Raw genomic sequence first — 19,115 nt, 5'->3', positions numbered from 1 at the left:
TGTGCACAGTATTCTAAGTGTGGTCGAACTAGTGACTTGTATAGAGGTAAAATTATATTCTCCTCATGAGCATCTATGCCTCTTTTAATGCATCCCATTATTTTATTTGCCTTTGTAGCAGCTGCCTGACACTGGCCACTGAATTTAAGTTTGTCATCCACCCATACACCCAGGTCTTTTCATTGACGGTTTTGCCCAGAGTTTTAGAATTAAGCACATAATTATACATCTTATTACTTCTACCCAAGTGCATGACCTTACATTTATCCCCATTAAAGCTCATTTGCCATTTATCAGCCCAAGCTTCTAGTTTACATAAATCATCCTGTAATATAAAATTGTCCTCCTCTGTATTGATTACCCTGCAGAGTTTAGTGTCATCTGCAAATATTGAAATTCTACTCTGAATGCCCCCTACAAGGTCATTAATAAATATGTTAAAAAGAAGAGGGCCCAATACTGACCCCTGTGGTACCCCACTGCTAACCGCTACCCAGTCCGAGTGTGCTCCATTAATAACCACCCTTTGTTTCCTATCCCTGAGCCAGCTTTCAACCCACTTGCACATATTTTCCCCTATCCCCATTATTCTCATTTTATGTATCAACCTTTTGTGTGGCACCGTATCAAAAGCTTTTGAAAAGTCCATATACACTACGTCCACTGGGTTCCTTTGGTCCAATCCGGAACTTACCTCTTCATAGAAACTGATCAAATTAGTCTGACATGAACGGTCCCTAGTAAACCCGTGCTGATACTGGGTCATGAGGTTATTCCTCTTCAGATACTCCAGTATAGCGTCCCTTAGAATGCCCTCCAGGATTTTACCCACAGTAGAGGTTAAGCTTACTGGCCTATAGTTTCCGAGTTCAGTTTTTGTTCCCTTTTTGAATATTGGCACCACATTTGCTATACGCCAGTCCTGTGGCACAGACCCTGTTATTATGGAGTCTTTAAAGATTAAAAATAATGGTCCATCAATGACTGTACTTAATTCCTGCAGTACTCGAGGGTGTATCCCATCCGGGCCCGGAGATTTGTCAATTTTAGTGATTTTTAGACGCCGCCGCACTTCCTGCTGGGTTAAGCAGGTGACATTTAATTGGGAATTTTTATCACTAGACATTTTGTCTGCCATGGGTTTTTCTTGTGTAAATACTGATGAAAAAAAGTCATTTAGCATATTGGCTTTTTCCTCATCCTCGTCCACCATCTCACCCAGACTATTTGTAAGGGGCCAACACGATCATTTTTTAGTTTCTTTCTATTTATGTAGAATATTTTAGGATTATTTTTACTCTCGCTGGCAATGAGTCTCTCTGTCTCAATCTTTGCTGCCTTGATTTGCTTTTTACAGAATTTATTTAATTTTCTGTATTTATTTAATGCCTCCTCACTACCTACTTCCTTTAATTCTCTAAATGCTTTCTTTTTGTCCCTTATTGCGCTCCTTACAGCTCTATTTAGCCATATTGGTTTCCTCCTATTTCTAGTATGTTTATTTCCATACGGTATATACTGTGCACAGGTCCTATCCAGGATGCTAATAAACGTCTCCCATTTTCTCTGTGTATTTTTGTGTCTCAGGATATCGTCCCAGTTAATTGCACCAAGATCCTCTCTCATCCGTTGGAAATTTGCCCTCCTGAAGTTTAGTGTCCTTGTAACCCCTCTACTACACATCTTTTTAAAGGATACATGAAAACTTATTATTTTGTGATCGCTATTTCCCAAGTAACCCCCAACCCTTATATTTGATATGCGGTCTGGCCTGTTGGTTAATATTAGGTCTAGCAGTGCCCCCCTTCTTGTTGGGTCCTGAACCAGTTGTGAAAGGTAATTGTCTCTCATAATTGTCAAAAACCAATTACCTTTGCTGGAACTGCAGGTTTCTGTTCCCCAATCTATTTCAGGGTAGTTGAAGTCCCCCATAATAATGACTTCTCCTTGAGTCGCAGCTTCATCTATTTGCTTTACGAGGATATTCTCCATTGCTTCCATTATTTTTGGAGATTTATAACAAACCCCTATCAGTAATTTATTATTTTTTCCCCCTCCCCTTATCTCCACCCACAGGGATTCTACATTTTCATTAAATTCACCTATATTATCGCGCAGGATGGGTTTTAAGGATGATTTTACATATAGACACACCCCTCCCCCTCGCTTATCTGTACGGTCATTTCTGAACAGGCTATAGCCCTGCAAGTTAACAGCCCAGTCATGGCTCTCATCCAGCCATGTCTCAGATATCCCCACCATGTCATAATTATGCTCCAACAACATTAGTTCTAATTCGTCCATTTTGTTGGCGAGGCTTCTGGCATTAGTATACATGCACTTTATGTTCCTCTCTGTACTTCTATTTCTTAAATTATTAACTGTTCTGACCCCACCCCCCATGCCACCGCCACCCCCAACTTCCTTATTTGTGCCCAGGTCTCTGTCTGCACTATCTTCCCCTCCTATAAAATGAATACCCTCCCCCCCAATTCCTAGTTTAAACACTCCTCCAACCTTCTAGCCATTCTCTCCCCCAGCACAGCTGCACCCTCCCCATTGAGGTGCAGCCCGTCCCTAGCGTAGAGCCTGTAGCCAACTGAGAAGTCGGCCCAGTTCTGCAGGAACCCAAACCCCCCTTTCCTACACCAATTCTTGAGCCACTTATTAACCTCCCTAATCTCCCGTTGCCTCTCTGGCGTGGCACGTGGTACCGGCAGTATTTCGGAAAATACCACGTTGGAGGTCCTTGCTTTCAGCTTGCAGCCTAATTCCCAGAAATCATCTTTAAGGACCTTCCACCTACCTCTAACTTTGTCATTAGTGCCAATGTGCACCATGACCGCTGGGTCCTCACCAGCCTCTCCCAATAATCTGTCCACCCGATCAGCGATGTGTCGGACTCGAGCGCCAGGTAGGCAGCACACCGTTCGACGATCCCTGTCTTTGTGACAGATTGCCCTATCTGTCCTATCTGTCACACTTGCTAGTGTTTCAGCCGTTATTGGTTAGTCTGTGGTCTCCTTGGGTCTGGGGAGTGACCGGTCGAGTGGTGAGACCGAGCGCGATCCCGTGCCACGCTTCGAACCAGCAGCTGAGAGACGTCGCACTCTGCGCGTCCTCGTGTACACCACACCTCCTCCACCGGTCATTGTACTCCATTCAACCACCCTACCCGTGACTATTGCCTAGTAGTGATAGAGTGAAAGATTGAGGAAGTTTGTGGATTGGGGGCGGCTTTGAGAAAGGGATAGGAGACGCAGCCTCTGTGATATTGTCCAGATAGGTAATTAAGACGTCCCGAGAGGGGACCACCTACATTTCCGGGGAGGGCTCTCACTAGGAGAACGCCTCCCAACGTTTAGAATATCGTGACAGGGTAGACTGTTAATCACTGGTGTTCAGGGGTTAGGGACAGGATATCGAGCGCGAGGCTCTTTATTCATAACACGTCGAACGCGAGGCTCCGTGTTGTTTTTTGATGGGAATACCGTGTTGTTACCGCTGTCAGCAGCCTACTGCAGAAGGGCGTAGTATTCTGTGAGTCATGTTGCGTCTCTTATAGCAGAAGAAGTCCGTTCCCCACGAGTTAAGTGAGGATGCTGTGGAAGTCAAGACAATAGTAGAGTCAAGGGAGGGCAAGAAGGCAGTCAAGAATGTTGAGAGGTTGATGGAGAGGAAAGATGAAAGGATGCAGAGCCCGTGTTTGGTTATAAAATACCTCAATCATTAGTTTTTCTAGGGTGTTCTGGCATATGAGTTGTGTGAAGGTTTTGTAGAAATTAATTAAGTCTGAGAACTGCTGTATTTCGTTACTCTGTGTGGTTTTCCGAGACACCCGATGGGAGGGGTCAAATAGCTGCGCTGTGCCTTTCTTCTTTGTGTTGAGGAATGCTGTGATGTTCTTATCTGTTCCGTGTTTCTGGTATGGAGGGGGTCAAGTCGCTGCGTCTTCTCCTTGTGTAGTAAGAATTATTGTAAGTTTAAAATGAAATATGGTGTCTGGACGATGCATTAAAAGTAGTACAAAGTTTCCAGAAGAACTTAACCCATTCTGTATCAGCAGCTGCGCTCTGTAGCCCCCACCACAGCTTCAAGGAGCAGAAACAGCAGCTTCAAGGACACAGCTAGTTCCTTATCAGTGGCCCATTAGACTACAGCTCCAGCCCCCCTCCCCTACACAAATCCAGTCTCATACTCCAATATCCATTTTAACCCTGTGTCTGGAAATCTCTCTCACCATGTTAATTCTCAGACCAAGACAAGACAGATGGATTTGTAAACATTGCGGTCAGACAAACCCAGACTGGAGAAATGCTTGTATAATCTGTGCTGCAACCCAACCTAAGTGAGTTACGCTGAATCCTGTCCAGATAAGATCACATGTAGTGATATAAGAAGCTGACACAGGATTGTGGTTAGTGGGTAGTGGGGACATTAACTTTGGGAGTAAGCTGACAGTAATCCTTTTGGGAAGGAGCTGTAGACCAGCATGTCATGTCACCCCCAACCGGTCATCTAGTCACCCCCACTACCAGAGAACCAACCACATCAGGTAGTGTAAGACAGATACAGGAGTATTATCCCTGGAAGCCCTCTGACTAGCTAGCTACGCTAAAATAATTGGCTGACCCTGAGAACAAACCTTTCCCATTTTACAGACAAAGATAATATGATGGACGTATAAGTGCACCTGAGCAGACCTAGAGAGTTGGTGAGCCAAGATGATGGTCAGATGGTCCTTACGTTATATAACCCCTATGTAGATGAACATAATGAGATGTGTATCTTACACGCCCTTTCCCAATCAGTTTGTAAAAAAAAAAAGAAAAAAAAGGGGGGGGGGGGATAGTGTCTTTAACCCTGGCAGTTAGAATATCCTTATGTCACGTTGCTTCAGTATGTGGGTAATTTTTTGTTGTGTGCACAGACAGAGCAGGAAGCCATTGTTGCCACTGTTAGTTTTCACAAGTATCTGGCAGATCTGAACTGTCGGGTTTCGGCCTCGAAACTTCGGTTCTGCCTTGGTCAAGTGATATTTTTGGGTCACTGTCTCCTTTTGGGTGCCAGACACCTCACAGAAGAAAGAAAAATAGCCGTCAGCTACAAAATATGTGACTGAGCTCCAGCGTTTTCTTGGACTATGTACTTATTGTTGTCAGTGAATACCGGACACATCCCGCATAATGCTACCTCTCTACAAGGCCCTGAAAGACGGTTCAAAATATGGTGATGATTTTGGCAGATTCCACACAGGATACGCTGTTACTACGGAAGATACTGTAGTGCACGGAGCTGCACTCCCTCCCTCCCTGTCAGCACAAGAAGCAGAACTTCAGGATCTGTCTACTGCATGTGTTCTGGCCAAAGACAGGCGGGCTAATATATACACGGACTCACAGTATGCATTTGGTATTGCTCATGATTTCGGAGCCCTATGGACCAATCAAGGATTTGTTACTACCGCCGGGACTCAGTGAAGAATGTTGAAGCTGTTAAAACCCTTATGGACTCAATCAAATTACCTACTCAGGTGGCCATTATCAAAGTTAAGGAGCATGGTACTATGGAACAGTCCACAGACTGTTGGTAACACCTTTGCGGATATGCAAGCAAAAGCTGCTGCTCTTCTACCCATTGAACCGCCCATACCAGCTATGGTGACCACACGCTCTCAGCGTAAACAGTTACAAGAAACACTGACTCTACAGGAACCTGATGATCTATGCCAGACTGAGGTTTTCTGCCGGACCCCGCGAGACCGCTTAATGACGATGCAGAGAATGTTTCCAAAGGAAGAAGTGAAGCAGTGGAAGCTGATGGAGCATGTATGGACAATGGTCTCTGGAAAAAGGACCAACTTGTGTGTCTCCCTAAGCGGATGTACCCTGCTATTGCCACGTGGGCGCATGGGCCCACACATCGAGGTATCTGTCAGACCTGCAATCCCGGTCAACTTCAACGTGTAACCCCGAAGCACCTTGCTAAGCCCGACTATCCTTTCCAAAGGCTCCAGGTGGACCACATCGCGTTGCCTAAGTCTGGAAGGTATGAATATTGTCTGGTGGTTGTCGACATGTTCTCCAGTTGGTCAGAAGCATTCCCTGTTACCAACGTGACTGCAAAGACCACAGCAAAGAAACTGGTGATGGAAGTTATATGCAGATATGGTGTTCCAGAAGTTGCTGAAAGTGACCAAGGCCCGGACTTTTCTTCTCATGTGTATCAGGAGGTTCTGATAATGCTTGGATCCACTGTAGCCCTCCATACTCCGTACCATCCACAATCTAGTGGGAAAGTTAAGAGGCTGAACGGCACACTGAAGGGACAATTGACCAAAATGATGCAGGAGACTACGGCTCCATGGCCAGGGCTCTTACACATTCGTACTACCCCTATTGCAAAACATGGCCTGTCCCCATATGAGATTTTGTTTGGTGCTAGGTTCTCAGTTGCAAATTTCCAGTCTCAGTAGTTATCAGAAGAAACTGACTGTGCTGTTCAATATGTTATTCAGTTTAGTAAAAATGTTGCTAACACCCATGTTTTAGTTTCTTCTTTCCTTCCAGATTCAGCAGAAACCGACACTTGTCACAATTTGAAGCCTGGTGGTTTTGTGGTCGTGAAAAGCTATGTCAGAAAACACGGACTAGAACCCTTGTATGATGGTCCCTACCAGGTCCCCCTCATTACTCCTATGTCAGTAAAGCTGGAAGGAAGGCCGACGTGGATCCACGTATCGCACTGCAAGCTGGTCAAACAGACTAGTAGCAAATAAGGGGACATAATGTTTTAGTTTTTCGTATTTCCATATAATAATATTGATAACCGAATGGGACAGTCTAAATTCTCCAACATCCTTGAATAATAAGTTTGTACAATATCATGAAAGATTAGTAGTATAGATGGGTATAGCCAATAAATTTGTCAGTTATACATATGTGGGATAAATTGGTTAGAGCCACAGATTGTCCAGATGATCAAATTTGGTATATATTGGATATACTTCATACCACTGCCTGTGTTATGAATCTGTTGAAGGGTCTAAAGCCCACTGATTGCTCAGATTATGTCCCACTAGTTCATGAAGCACCCAAACTAAAGGTCCCAGGGGGGATAACCGTATTAGCTGATAATTATACCTGCTATAATTCCCATGACACTACAGGTACACCAGTAGGGGTCTTCGAGACAGGTTTCTGCAAAGAGAACAGTTCCCTAGATACTGACTTGCTAGCTAATCATACACAGTATATGTACGACATTTATTGGTTATGTGGAGATGGTAAGCTCCATCCTAGGTTGCCTAATACCTGGATAGGTCAATGCACCCTTGTTAAACTAGCTGTGCAGTTCAAGATTTTACCTTGGGATCCAGAGACACCTGATGAATATACCAGAAAGAGGAGAAGTCTCGATCAGCTCCATATGAGTTATGAAGAAGATCCATTGATATATGTCGATGGCATTGCAGTGCCAAGGGGGGTGCCTGACCAATTTAAAGCCCAGAACCAGATCTATGCTGGCTTTGCTTCCATAATCCACAAGTGCAGATTAATAAAAATGTTGATTGGATCAATTACATATATTACAGTGAACAAAGGTTTGTCAATTTTACCTGTGATGCTTTCCAAGGTATAGTTGAGGAATTGGGCCCTAACACTAAAATGACCCTCCAAAACCGACTAGCCCTTGATATGATCTTAGCTGAGAAAGGAGGAGTCTGTGGGATGGTGGGAGAGTAGTGTTGTACCTATATCCCTCAGACCTCTGGGGTAAATGGAAAGACCATGATAGCCCTTAAAAAGATAAATGGGTTGACAGCAGAATTAAAAATTAATGCTGGAGTAGACACATGTTTCTTTTCCGGCTGGTTGGGTGGGCTCAAAGGATTCCTTCAACAAGCTTGTCTGGTACTGATTGCCCTTCTTGTAGTTGGATCAATAATTCTCTGTTGTGTTATTCCCCTGTATAAAAAGGTTATCGCTGAAGCAACTCCGACTGGAACCTTCATCAACCAAGAAGTAGACCCACTAGAGTACAATGGCACTGATCCAGGGGAGATCCCTAAGTACGTCCCCCTCAAGAAGATAGACAATACCCTTTATTCTCAGATGATGCTAAGAGATTTAGTTTAGGGACAGCAGGAGAACTCCATGTGAAGCTAGTGAAGGGTTCAGCTGCCTGGAGGCCTCTCACAAGGGGAGAGCTTCTGAGGTGTCTGGATGAAGAAATCCACCTCCCCTTTCCCCATCACATGGACAGTCTCGAAGGATTTCTTTTTAGGGAAAAACTTAGTGTTTAGGGGGGATTGTCAAGGTGAAAATATATGTCTTTATACACTTTTGTACTTTTATATATTCTTATGCTGTGAAACAATAAGTTTTTCCTTCATGCTTGCTAATGCATATGTAATTGTATTTAAGATGGCTGCCAGTATTCACCTTTGCTTTAGTTTTTGTTCTTGCCAAGAATCTACTTTCGTTTCTGAAGCTAAAGTATCGTTTCTGGAGAAATGGAAACAAAGTGATGTGGAGGAAGGAAGATTCATCAGATGACGTCAGACCAACCAGGAGGACTGAATACTAGATACATTGCTTAAACCCTGCCTATCCCCGCCCTCTGCACACCTTCCCCCAATAGATCATATAATGTTGTGTATCAGGAAATAAAGTTCAGTTGCTGTGACGTTCCCACTATGTGTGGAAGTACGAGCATGCAATGAGTTTGAACCAGCATTTTGTCTGACTCATCCTTCACTCCGGTACCAATGCTCTTTATCTGATTTGGAATGACTGGTGGATGAAGGGTATTGTCGTGACGACCCCGACACTGTGTTATCAGCTGTATATAGAGGTGTTATCAGTCATTGTACAGGAGGAGGAGGTGAGCTGTGACATCACCTATTGTGAATGGTGGATCCTGTGTTATCAGCTGTATATAGAGGTGTTATCAATTAGTGTAATGCTGACAGTGATCAGAAACTTCCTGAAAAGGACAGAAGGTACGAGTGTAAATGCCCCATTGATCCGTGTAAAAATTACAATTTTACTAATATTGTGTTTTAATGGTATGAGGCTGCCGTCACACTATCAGTATTTGTAGCCAAACCCAGCAGTGGGTGATAAATGCAGAAGTGGTGCACATGTTTCTATTATACTTTTCCTCTAATTGTTCCACTCCTGGTTTTGGCTACAAATACTGATGTAAAATACTGACCAAATACTGATAGTGTGACGGCAGCCTAAAAGGGACGTAAATCCGATCCATGTGACTTTAAGGTCGGGATCACACATGCGAGAACTACGCACGAGTCTCGCATGGTAATAATAATAATAATAATAATAATACCCGGCATTGCCACCGTCACCCAGGAGCGGCTCCATGTATTGCTATGCGGCCGACGCTCCGCTCCTGGGTGACGGCGGCAATGCCGGGTATTATTATTATTATTATTACCATACGAGACTCGGGCGTATTTCTCGCATGCGTGATCCCGGCCTAACTCCTGACTCACACAACGATGGTGTCCGGTAACATCGCGATCTGAGAGGGTCTACAGCCGGAGGCGGCATTCTCAGGACACCCACCGTGTGCTGGAGGACGTCGGCTTCTTGATGTTCATTTCTTCTATCCGAGCCTCATAGATTCCATTGATCGTAGCGTTTCCCAGCTCACACATCAGCTACAAACAAAGAAGACGGTCTCCATGTTACGGGTGTGCAGCGGCGTGGGACCGAGCCGTGGATCCCATATGATGTGGTCGATTCTCCAGATCGGAGCCAATGACCAGCACCACTGAGGGCGCAGATTGTCCAGCAATAGTCAGGATCAGCCCAGATCGCACAGTACCGTGCCCCAGAGGTGGCCCTATGGCCAAACCCACCTACTCCACACAAACACGGATGTTCCTCCAGATACGCCATGTCTATCAGTGTCCCACCACAATCCACCACCCCAAAATAAAGACCCTTCTTCACAAAATATTCTCACCTTTACCAGCTCGGGTTCCCACGAATCCAGAGTGAGCGAGCGGACTTTGGAGAAATGGACTCCCAGGCTTCTACATGGAGAGGAGCAGACACAGTGAAGAGAATGACGGCTCCTGACCCACCCTATGTTCTACCATGATCATGGACGTGTAGTGTATGGAGGACATGGCAAGGGGTATGCTACATGAAAGTGCACGGCAGGGGGTATGCTACATGAAAGTGCACACCTGGGGGTATGCTACATGAAAGTGCACGGCAGGGGGTATGCTACATGAAAGTACACGGCAGGGGGTATGCTACATGAAAGTGCACGGCAGGGGGTATGCTACATGAAAGTGCATGGCAGGGGGAATGCTACATGAAAGTACATGGCAGGGGGTATGCTACATGAAAGTACATGGCAGGGGGTATGCTACATGAAGGTACATGGCAGGGGGTATGCTACATAAAAGTACATGGCAGGGGGTATGCTACATGAAGGTACATGGCAGGGGGTATGCTACGTGAAAGTACATGGCAGGGGGTATGCTACATGAAAGTACATGGTAGGGGGTATGCTACGTGAAAGTACATGGCAGGGGGAATGCTACATGAAAGTACATGGCAGGGGGTATGCTACATGAAAGTGCATGGCAGGGGGTATGCTACATGAAAGTACATGGCAGGGGGTACGTGACATGAAAGTGCACACCTGGGGGTATGCTACATGAAAGTACATGGCAGGGGGTATGCTACGTGAGAGTACATGGCAGGGGGTATGCTACATGAAAGTACATGGCAGGGGGTATGCTACGTGAAAGTACATGGCAGGGGGTACGTGACATGAAAGTGCAGGGTCTGTGTCTGTAGGTGCCTACACACCCCAGTTAAAATTCCTAACAAGACTCATTGCAGAACTTTTTCCATCTCTAATGTCGCCATAATTTCTCAATGAATTGTACAAATTAACTGAAATTTTTTACAGGTGGTAAAAGAAAAAAAAAAAAGCAGTAAAATAATGTGATTGCATAAATCTGCACACCCTACACTAATACGATGTGCCGTCCCCTGTGAATTGTTGCCAGCGTTCAATGTTTTTTAGGTCGGTTGTCTATGAGCACGGCGCATCTAAAATTGGAGATCTTTGCCAGCTGTCCCTTGCAGCATCCCCACTTCTGTCAGATTGCGGGGACATCTCCTGTGTACAGCGTCCTCTTCAGGTCACCACAGATTGCGGGGACATCTCCTGTGTACAGCGTCCTCTTCAGGTCACCACAGATTGCGGGGACATCTCCTGTGTACAGCACCCTCTTCAGGTCACCACAGATTGCGGGGACATCTCCTGTGTACAGCGTCCTCTTCAGGTCACCACAGATTGCGGGGACATCTCCTGTGTACAGCGTCCTCTTCAGGTCACCACAGATTGCGGGGACATCTCCTGTGTACAGCGTCCTCTTCAGGTCACCACAGGTTGCGGGGGCATCTCCTGTGTACAGCACCCTCTTCAGGTCACCACAGATTGCGGGGACATCTCCTGTGTACAGCGTCCTCTTCAGGTCACCACAGATTGCGGGGACATCTCCTGTGTACAGCGTCCTCTTCAGGTCACCACAGATTGCGGGGACATCTCCTGTGTACAGCGTCCTCTTCAGGTCACCACAGATTGCGGGGACATCTCCTGTCTTCAGCGTCCTCTTCAGGTCACCACAGATTGCGGGGACATCTCCTGTGTACAGCGCCCTCTTCAGGTCACCACAGATTGCGGGGACATTTCCTGTGTACAGCGTCCTCTTCAGGTCACCACAGATTGCGGGGACATCTCCTGTGTACAGCGTCCTCTTCAGGTCACCACAGATTGCGGGGACATCTCCTGTGTACAGCGTCCTCTTCAGATCACCTCAGATTGCGGGGACATCTCCTGTGTACAGCGTCCTCTTCAGGTCACCACAGATTGCGGGACATCTCCTGTGTACAGCGTCCTCTTCAGGTCACCACAGATTGCGGGGGCATCTCCTGTGTACAGCGTCCTCTTCAGGTCACCACAGATTGCGGGGACATCTCCTGTCTTCAGCGTCCTCTTCAGGTCACCACAGATTGCGGGACATCTCCTGTGTACGGCGCCCTCTTCAGATCACCACAGATTGCGGGGACATCTCCTGTGTACAGCGCCCTCTTCAGGTCACCACAGATTGCGGGGGCATCTCCTGTGTACAGCGTCCTCTTCAGGTCACCACAGATTGCGGGGACATCTCCTGTGTACAGCGTCCTCTTCAGGTCACCACAGATTGCAGGGACATCTCCTGTGTACAGCGTCCTCTTCAGGTCACCACAGATTGCGGGGACATCTCCTGTGTACAGCGTCCTCTTCAGATCACCTCAGATTGCGGGGACATCTGTTATGGCTGGCAATCAGGCAACACAGCGTGCAGTAATCAGCGCACATACAGAGATCTGGCAATAACCAAAAACAATAGGACGAGCTCTGAGACGTGGAATCTCTGTAGACTGCAGTACCTGATCTATCCTCACACAACTATAAGCAGCTGTGGATTGCGCCTATCACTACCTATGCAACTCGGCACTGCCTGAGGAGCTGACTAGCCTGAAGATAGAAATACAAGCCTGACTTACCTCAGAGAAATACCCCAAAGGAATAGGCAGCCCCCCACATATAATGACTGTTAGCAAGATGAAAAGACAAACGTAGGAATGAAATAGATTCAGCAAAGTGAGGCCCGATATTCTAGACAGAGCGAGGATAGCAAAGAGAACTATGCAGTCTACAAAAAACCCTAAAACGAAAACCACGCAAAGGGGCAAAAAGACCCACCGTGCCGAACTAACAGCACGGCGGTGCACCCCTCTGCTTCTCAGAGCTTCCAGCAAAAGACAATAGCAAGCTGGACAGAAAAAAACAGAAAACAAACTAGAAGCACTTATCTAGCAGAGCAGCAGGCCCAAGGAAAGATGCAGTAGCTCAGATCCAACACTGGAACATTGACAAGGAGCAAGGAAGACAGACTCAGGTGGAGCTAAATAGCAAGGCAGCCAACGAGCTCACCAAAACACCTGAGGGAGGAAGCCCAGAGACTGCAATACCACTTGTGACCACAGAAGTGAACTCAGCCACAGAATTCACAACAGTACCCCCCCCCTTGAGGAGGGGTCACCGAACCCTCACCAGAACCCCCAGGCCGACCAGGATGAGCCACATGAAAGGCACGAACAAGATCTGGGGCATGGACATCAGAGGCAAAAACCCAGGAATTATCTTCCTGAGCATAACCCTTCCATTTGACCAGATACTGGAGTTTCCGTCTAGAGACACGAGAATCCAAAATCTTCTCCACAATATACTCCAATTCCCCCTCCACCAAAACAGGGGCAGGAGGCTCCACAGATGGAACCATAGGTGCCACGTATATCCTCAACAACGACCTATGGAATACATTATGTATGGAAAAGGAGTCTGGGAGGGTCAGGCGAAACGACACCGGATTGAGAATCTCAGAAATCCTATACGGACCAATAAAACGAGGTTTAAATTTAGGAGAGGAAACCTTCATAGGAATATGACGAGAAGATAACCAAACCAAATCCCCAACACGAAGTCGGGGTCCCACACGGCGTCTGCGATTAGCGAAAAGCTGAGCCTTCTCCTGGGACAAGGTCAAATTGTCCACTACCTGAGTCCAGATCTGCTGCAACCTGTCCACTACAGAATCCACACCAGGACAGTCCGAAGACTCAACCTGTCCTGAAGAGAAACGAGGATGGAACCCAGAATTGCAGAAAAATGGAGAGACCAAGGTAGCCGAGCTGGCCCGATTATTAAGGGCGAACTCAGCCAACGGCAAAAATGACACCCAATCATCCTGGTCAGCGGAAACAAAACATCTCAGATATGTTTCCAAGGTCTGATTGGTTCGTTCGGTCTGGCCATTAGTCTGAGGATGGAAGGCCGAGGAGAAAGATAGGTCAATGCCCATCCTACCACAAAAGGCTCGCCAGAACCTCGAGACAAACTGGGAACCTCTGTCAGAAACAATATTCTCAGGAATGCCATGTAAACGAACCACATGCTGGAAGAACAAAGGCACCAAATCAGAGGAGGAAGGCAATTTAACCAAGGGCACCAGATGGACCATTTTAGAAAAGCGATCACAGACCACCCAAATGACCGACATTTTTTGAGAAACGGGAAGGTCAGAAATGAAATCCATCGAAATATGTGTCCAAGGCCTCTTCGGGACCGGCAAGGGCAAAAGCAACCCACTGGCACGTGAACAGCAGGGCTTAGCCCTAGCACAAATTCCACAGGACTGCACAAAAGCACGCACATCCCGTGACAGAGATGGCCACCAGAAGGATCTAGCAACCAACTCCCTGGTACCAAAGATTCCTGGATGACCGGCCAGCACCGAACAATGAAGTTCAGAGATAACTTTACTAGTCCACCTATCAGGGACGAACAGTTTCTCGGCCGGACAACGATCAGGTTTATTAGCCTGAAATTTCTGCAACACTCTCCGCAAATCAGGGGAGATGGCAGACACAATGACTCCTTCCTTGAGGATACTCGCCGGCTCAGATAACCCCGGAGAGTCGGGCACAAAACTCCTAGACAGAGCATCCGCCTTCACATTTTTAGAGCCCGGAAGGTATGAAATCACAAAATCAAAACGAGCAAAAAATAACGACCAACGGGCCTGTCTAGGATTCAAGCGCTTGGCAGACTCGAGATAAGTCAAGTTCTTATGATCAGTCAATACCACCACGCGATGCTTAGCACCCTCAAGCCAATGACGCCACTCCTCGAATGCCCACTTCATGGCCAGCAACTCTCGGTTGCCCACATCATAATTACGCTCAGCAGCAGAAAATTTCCTGGAAAAGAAAGCACATGGTTTGAACACTGAGCAACCAGAACCTCTCTGTGACAAAACCGCCCCTGCACCAATCTCAGAAGCATCAACCTCGACCTGGAACGGAAGAGAAACATCAGGTTGACACAACACAGGGGCACAGCAAAAACGACGCTTCAACTCCTGAAAAGCTTCCACGGCAGCAGAAGACCAATTAACCAAATCAGCACCCTTCTTGGTCAAATCGGTCAATGGTCTGGCAATGCTAGAAAAATTACAGATGAAGCGACGATAAAAATTAGCAAAGCCCAGGAATTTCTGCAGACTTTTTAGAGATGTCGGCTGAGTCCAATCCTGGATGGCCTGAACCTTAACCGGATCCATCTCGATAGTAGAAGGGGAAAAGATGAACCCCAAAAATGAAACTTTCTGCACACCGAAGAGACACTTTGATCCCTTCACGAACAAGGAATTAGCACGCAGTACCTGGAAAACCATTCTGACTTGCTTCACATGAGACTCCCAATCATCTGAGAAGATCAAAATGTCATCCAAGTAAACAATCAAGAATTTATCCAGATACTCACGGAAAACGTCATGCATAAAAGACTGAAAAACAGATGGAGCATTGGCAAGTCCGAACGGCATCACCAGATACTCAAAATGACCCTCGGGCGTATTAAATGCCGTTTTCCATTCATCTCCCTGCCTAATTCTAACCAAATTATACGCACCACGAAGATCAATCTTAGTAAACCAACTAGCCCCCTTAATCCGAGCAAACAAGTCAGAAATCAATGGCAAGGGATACTGAAACTTAACAGTGATCTTATTAAGAAGGCGGTAATCAATACACGGTCTTAGCGAACCATCCTTCTTGGCTACAAAAAAGAACCCTGCTCCCAATGGTGACGACGATGGGCGAATATGTCCCTTCTCCAGGGACTCCTTCACATAACTGCGCATAGCGGTGTGTTCAGGTACGGACAAATTAAATAAACGACCCTTAGGGAATTTACTACCAGGAATCAAATCGATAGCACAATCACAATTCCTATGCGGAGGTAGGGCATCAGACTTGGACTCTTCAAATACATCCTGAAAGTCCGACAAGAACTCTGGGATGTCAGAAGGAATGGATGACGAAATAGACAAAAATGGAACATCACCATGTACTCCCTGACAACCCCAGCTGGTTACCGACATAGAGTTCCAATCCAATACTGGATTATGGGTTTGTAGCCATGGCAACCCCAACACGACCACATCATGCAAATTATGCAGTACCAGAAAGCGAATAACTTCCTGATGTGCAGGAGCCATGCACATGGTCAGCTGGGCCCAGTACTGAGGCTTATTCTTGGCCAAAGGTGTAGCATCAATTCCTCTCAACGGAATAGGACACCGCAAAGGCTCCAAGAAAAATCCACAACGTTTAGCATAATCCAAATCCATCAGATTCAGGGCAGCGCCTGAATCCACAAACGCCATGACAGAATACGATGACAAAGAGCACATTAAGGTAATGGACAAAAGGAATTTGGACTGTACAGTACCAATAACGGCAGAGCTATCGAACCGCCTAGTGCGTTTAGGACAATTAGAAATAGCATGAGTAGAATCACCACAATAGAAACACAGTCTGTTCAGACGTCTGTGTTCTTGCCGTTCTACTTTAGTCATAGTCCTGTCGCACTGCATAGGCTCAGGCTTACTCTCAGACAATACCGCCAGATGGTGCACAGATTTACGCTCGCGCAAGCGACGACCGATCTGAATGGCCAAGGACATAGACTCATTCAAACCAGCAGGCATAGGAAATCCCACCATTACATCCTTAAGAGCTTCAGAGAGACCCTTTCTGAACAAAGCCGCTAGTGCAGATTCATTCCACAGAGTGAGTACTGACCATTTCCTAAATTTCTGACAATATACTTCTACATCATCCTGACCCTGGCATAAAGCCAGCAGATTTTTCTCAGCCTGATCCACTGAATTAGGCTCATCGTAAAGCAATCCGAGCGCCAGGAAAAATGCATCAACATTACTCAATGCAGAATCTCCTGGTGCAAGAGAAAACGCCCAGTCCTGTGGGTCGCCGCGCAAAAAAGAAATAATAATCAAAACCTGTTGAATAGGATTACCAGAAGAATGAGGTTTCAAGGCCAAAAATAGCTTACAATTATTTCTGAAGCTCAGGAACTTAGTTCTGTCACCAAAAAACAAATCAGGAATCGGAATTCTTGGTTCTAGCATCGATTTCTGATCAATAGTATCTTGAATCTTTTGTACATTTACGAGATTATCCATTGAGGAGCACAGAGCCTGAATATCCATGTCCACAGCTGTGTCCTGAAGCACTCTAATGTCTAGGGGAAAAAAAAGACTGAAGACAGAGCTAAGAAAAAAAAATGATGTCAGGATTTCTTTTTTCCCTCTATTGGGAATCATTGGTGTGGCTCCTTGTACTGTTATGGCTGGCAATCAGGCAACACAGCGTGCAGTAATCAGCGCACATGCAGAGATCTGGCAATAACCAAAAACAATAGGACGAGCTCTGAGACGTGGAATCTCTGTAGACTGCAGTACCTGATCTATCCTCACACAACTATAAGCAGCAGTGGATTGCGCCTATCACTACCTATGCAACTCGGCACTGCCTGAGGAGCTGACTAGCCTGAAGATAGAAATACAAGCCTGACTTACCTCAGAGAAATACCCCAAAGGAATAGGCAGCCCCCCACATATAATGACTGTTAGCAAGATGAAAAGACAAACGTAGGAATGAAATAGATTCAGCAAAGTGAGGCCCGATATTCTAGACAGAGCGAGGATAGCAAAGAGAACTATGCAGTCTACAAAAAACCCTAAAACGAAAACCACGCAAAGGGGCAAAAAGACCCACCGTGCCGAACTAACAGCACGGCGGTGCACCCCTCTGCTTCTCAGAGCTTCCAGCAAAAGACAATAGCAAGCTGGACAGAAAAAAACAGAAAACAAACTAGAAGCACTTATCTAGCAGAGCAGCAGGCCCAAGGAAAGATGCAGTAGCTCAGATCCAACACTGGAACATTGACAAGGAGCAAGGAAGACAGACTCAGGTGGAGCTAAATAGCAAGGCAGCCAACGAGCTCACCAAAACACCTGAGGGAGGAAGCCCAGAGACTGCAATACCACTTGTGACCACAGAAGTGAACTCAGCCACAGAATTCACAACAGACATCTCCTGTGTACAGCGTCCTCTTCAGGTCACCACAGATTGCGGGGACATCTCCTGTGTACAGCGTCCTCTTCAGGTCACCACAGATTGCGGGGACATCTCCTGTGTACAGCGCCCTCTTCAGGTCACCACAGATTGCGGGGACATCTCCTGTGTACAGCGTCCTCTTCAGGTCACCACAGATTGCGGAACATCTCCTGTGTACAGCGCCCTCTTCAGGTCACCACAGATTGCGGGGGCATCTCCTGTGTACAGCGTCCTCTTCAGGTCACCACAGATTGCGGGGACATCTCCTGTGTACAGCGTCCTCTTCAGGTCACCACAGATTGCGGGGACATCTCCTGTGTACAGCGTCCTCTTCAGATCACCACAGATTGCGGGGACATCTCCTGTGTACAGCGTCCTCTTCAGGTCACCACAGATTGCGGGGACATCTCCTGTGTACAGCACCCTCTTCAGGTCACCACAGATTGCGGGGACATCTCCTGTGTACAGCGCCCTCTTCAGGTCACCACAGATTGCGGGGACATCTCCTGTGTACAGCGTCCTCTTCAGGTCACCACAGATTGCGGGGACATCTCCTGTGTACAGCGCCCTCTTCAGATCACCACAGATTGCGGGGGCATCTCCTGTGTACAGCACCCTCTTCAGGTCACCACAGATTGCGGGGACATCTCCTGTGTACAGCGTCCTCTTCAGGTCACCACAGATTGCGGAACATCTCCTGTGTACAGCGTCCTTTTCAGGTCACCACAGATTGCGGAACATCTCCTGTGTACAGCGCCCTCTTCAGGTCACCACAGATTGCGGGGACATCTCCTGTGTACAGCGTCCTCTTCAGGTCACCACAGATTGCGGGGGCATTTCCTGTGTACAGCGCCATATTCAGGTCACCACAGATTGCGGGGACATCTCCTGTGTACAGCGCCCTCTTCAGACACCACAGATTGCGGGGACATCTCCTGTGTACAGCGCCCTCTTCAGGTCACCACAGATTGCGGGGACATCTCCTGTGTACAGCGGCCTCTTCAGGACACCACAGATTGCGGGGACATCTCC

The 19,115-nt window shown here is 46.8% G+C and overlaps 1 protein-coding gene across 2 annotated transcripts in view; it reads right to left on the bottom strand.

Annotated features, from left to right (window-relative positions):
• The window catches only part of ACAP1 (ArfGAP with coiled-coil, ankyrin repeat and PH domains 1), a 268,373-nt gene that overhangs the window by 66,808 nt on the left and 182,450 nt on the right, over nt 1-19,115 (bottom strand). For both annotated transcript variants that reach the window (XM_069767645.1, XM_069767646.1), the window contains exons 15-16: nt 9,994-10,063; nt 9,591-9,685 (exon numbers count right to left, since the gene is read on the bottom strand). In XM_069767645.1, the coding sequence (XP_069623746.1) occupies nt 9,591-9,685; nt 9,994-10,063 (165 nt within the window). The remainder of the gene's footprint in view (nt 1-9,590; nt 9,686-9,993; nt 10,064-19,115) is intronic.

This window comes from Ranitomeya imitator, chromosome 4, assembly GCF_032444005.1.
Source record: "Ranitomeya imitator isolate aRanImi1 chromosome 4, aRanImi1.pri, whole genome shotgun sequence".
Lineage (NCBI taxonomy): Eukaryota > Metazoa > Chordata > Amphibia > Anura > Dendrobatidae > Ranitomeya > Ranitomeya imitator.
Note: the sequence above shows the minus strand (reverse complement) of the source record. Positions and strands in the feature narration are given on the sequence as shown.